The sequence below is a fragment of the Lathyrus oleraceus genome, chromosome 3, assembly GCF_024323335.1.
Source record: "Lathyrus oleraceus cultivar Zhongwan6 chromosome 3, CAAS_Psat_ZW6_1.0, whole genome shotgun sequence".
In the NCBI taxonomy this organism is placed as follows: Eukaryota; Viridiplantae; Streptophyta; class Magnoliopsida; order Fabales; family Fabaceae; genus Lathyrus; species Lathyrus oleraceus.
In genome coordinates this window covers 268204337-268205928 of record NC_066581.1, presented here as the reverse complement: position 1 = coordinate 268205928, position 1592 = coordinate 268204337, and the positions used below count along the sequence as shown (strand labels likewise).

General features: G+C 37.9%; 1 protein-coding gene across 1 annotated transcript; it reads left to right on the top strand.

The window, feature by feature from the left end:
* On the top strand, positions 1 to 1237 carry LOC127130774 (uncharacterized). The gene is made up of 2 exons (XM_051059739.1): positions 1 to 340; positions 837 to 1237. Exons 1-2 carry the CDS (start codon positions 1 to 3, stop codon positions 1235 to 1237), a joined length of 741 nt encoding a protein of 246 aa, XP_050915696.1.
* Positions 1238 to 1592: the final 355 nt, after the last annotated feature.

Below are 1592 nucleotides of genomic sequence, written 5' to 3'. Positions count from 1 at the left end.
ATGATAGTCGGTTCAATAACCAAGCCCATTGTTTTTATGTTGATAGCATCAAAGACAAGTTACAATCTACTCCTAGGTCGGGAGTGGATCCATGGTATATGGGTTGTTCCATCATCGCTCTATCAGAGGGTTACAATATGGAGGAATGATGGGATGATGGAAAACATAAAGGTTGTTCATGGCTATTTTACGGCAGAAGTAAGTCACGTTGATATAAGGAATTTCGATAAAAACCTAGCCAACATTGCATCTTGCACTCCAGCAGGATTTGCATACATGCCTTTAGAGGAGGCATTTTATTCTCTCAGGCTTCATCTTACGTGGGATAGAGAAATCATGGGTGAGAGAAGTTATGACACCATCCAACTAACCGGTTGGGGTGATGAATTCGACGATGATGTTTGAGTTCGACGCTTTGGAGTGAATTCTGGCTTATGTAGCCAAAAATAGATTAAAAGAGGCTTTAGAATCTAAGGTACAACATATGGATATATAAGCCAATGAAGTAGGAATATTTGATGTAGGGAAAATAATAAATATTGAGCCGAAATCGCCCGACGAGCCGCATTCAGCAGGCACTGAAAATGGTGTCGTAGAAGGCCAGAGGCTCGACTGCATCTACAATAATGAGCCTTTGGGTTTTGAAAAGGATCCAGTATCATTAGAAACAAAGATGTAACCCCAGGATCCATTGGAGAAAATCAACTTGGGTGATGGAGCTAATAAGAGGCTGGCGTATATCAGCGCCAACATTGACCCAGGTTTGAGAATATAGGTAATTAATTCACTTCAAGAATATAACTATTGTTTTGCTTGGGATTATAATGAAATTCCAGGTTTAAGAAGAGATTTGATGGAACTAAAGATGTCGATAAATCCTGGAAAAAAGTCGATTAAGCAATTGCCAAGACGGTTTGCACCAGAGGTTATGTCAAAATTAAAAGAAGAGATTGAAAGAATCCTGAAAAGTAAGTTCATAAGGACAACAAGGTGTGTCGAATGGCTTGAAAAACTTGTTCCAATAATCAAGAAAAATGTAACATTAAGGGTTTGCATAGATTTCAGAGATCTATATGTTGCAACCCTAAAGGATGAATACCCAATGTCTGTCACCAAAATGTTAGTCGACTCAACAACAAATTTTGATTATCTTAGTATGATTGATGGTTACTCTAGTTATAACCAAATATTTATTGCAGATGAGGATGTGCCAAAGATGGAATTTCGATGTCTATGAGCCTTAGGCACCTATGAATGGGTGGTGGTGCATTTGGCTTAAAGAATGCTGGGGCAACATATCAAAGGATAATGAATTTGATTTTCCATGACTATATCAAAACGTTTATGCAAATACACATTAATGATATAGTCAATAAGTCTGTATCAGGAAGTGGCCATATTGACCACCTTTGACAATCATATGAAAGAATGAGAAAATATGGGCTGAAAATGAACCCTCTTAAGTGCGCTTGTTGTGTACATGTTGAGATTTTCTTGGTTTCATTGTCCATAATAAGGGAATCCAGATAAACCAAAATAAAACTAAAGCCATCATGGAAACAAGACCTCCTTCGACCAAGAAAGAGCTCCAA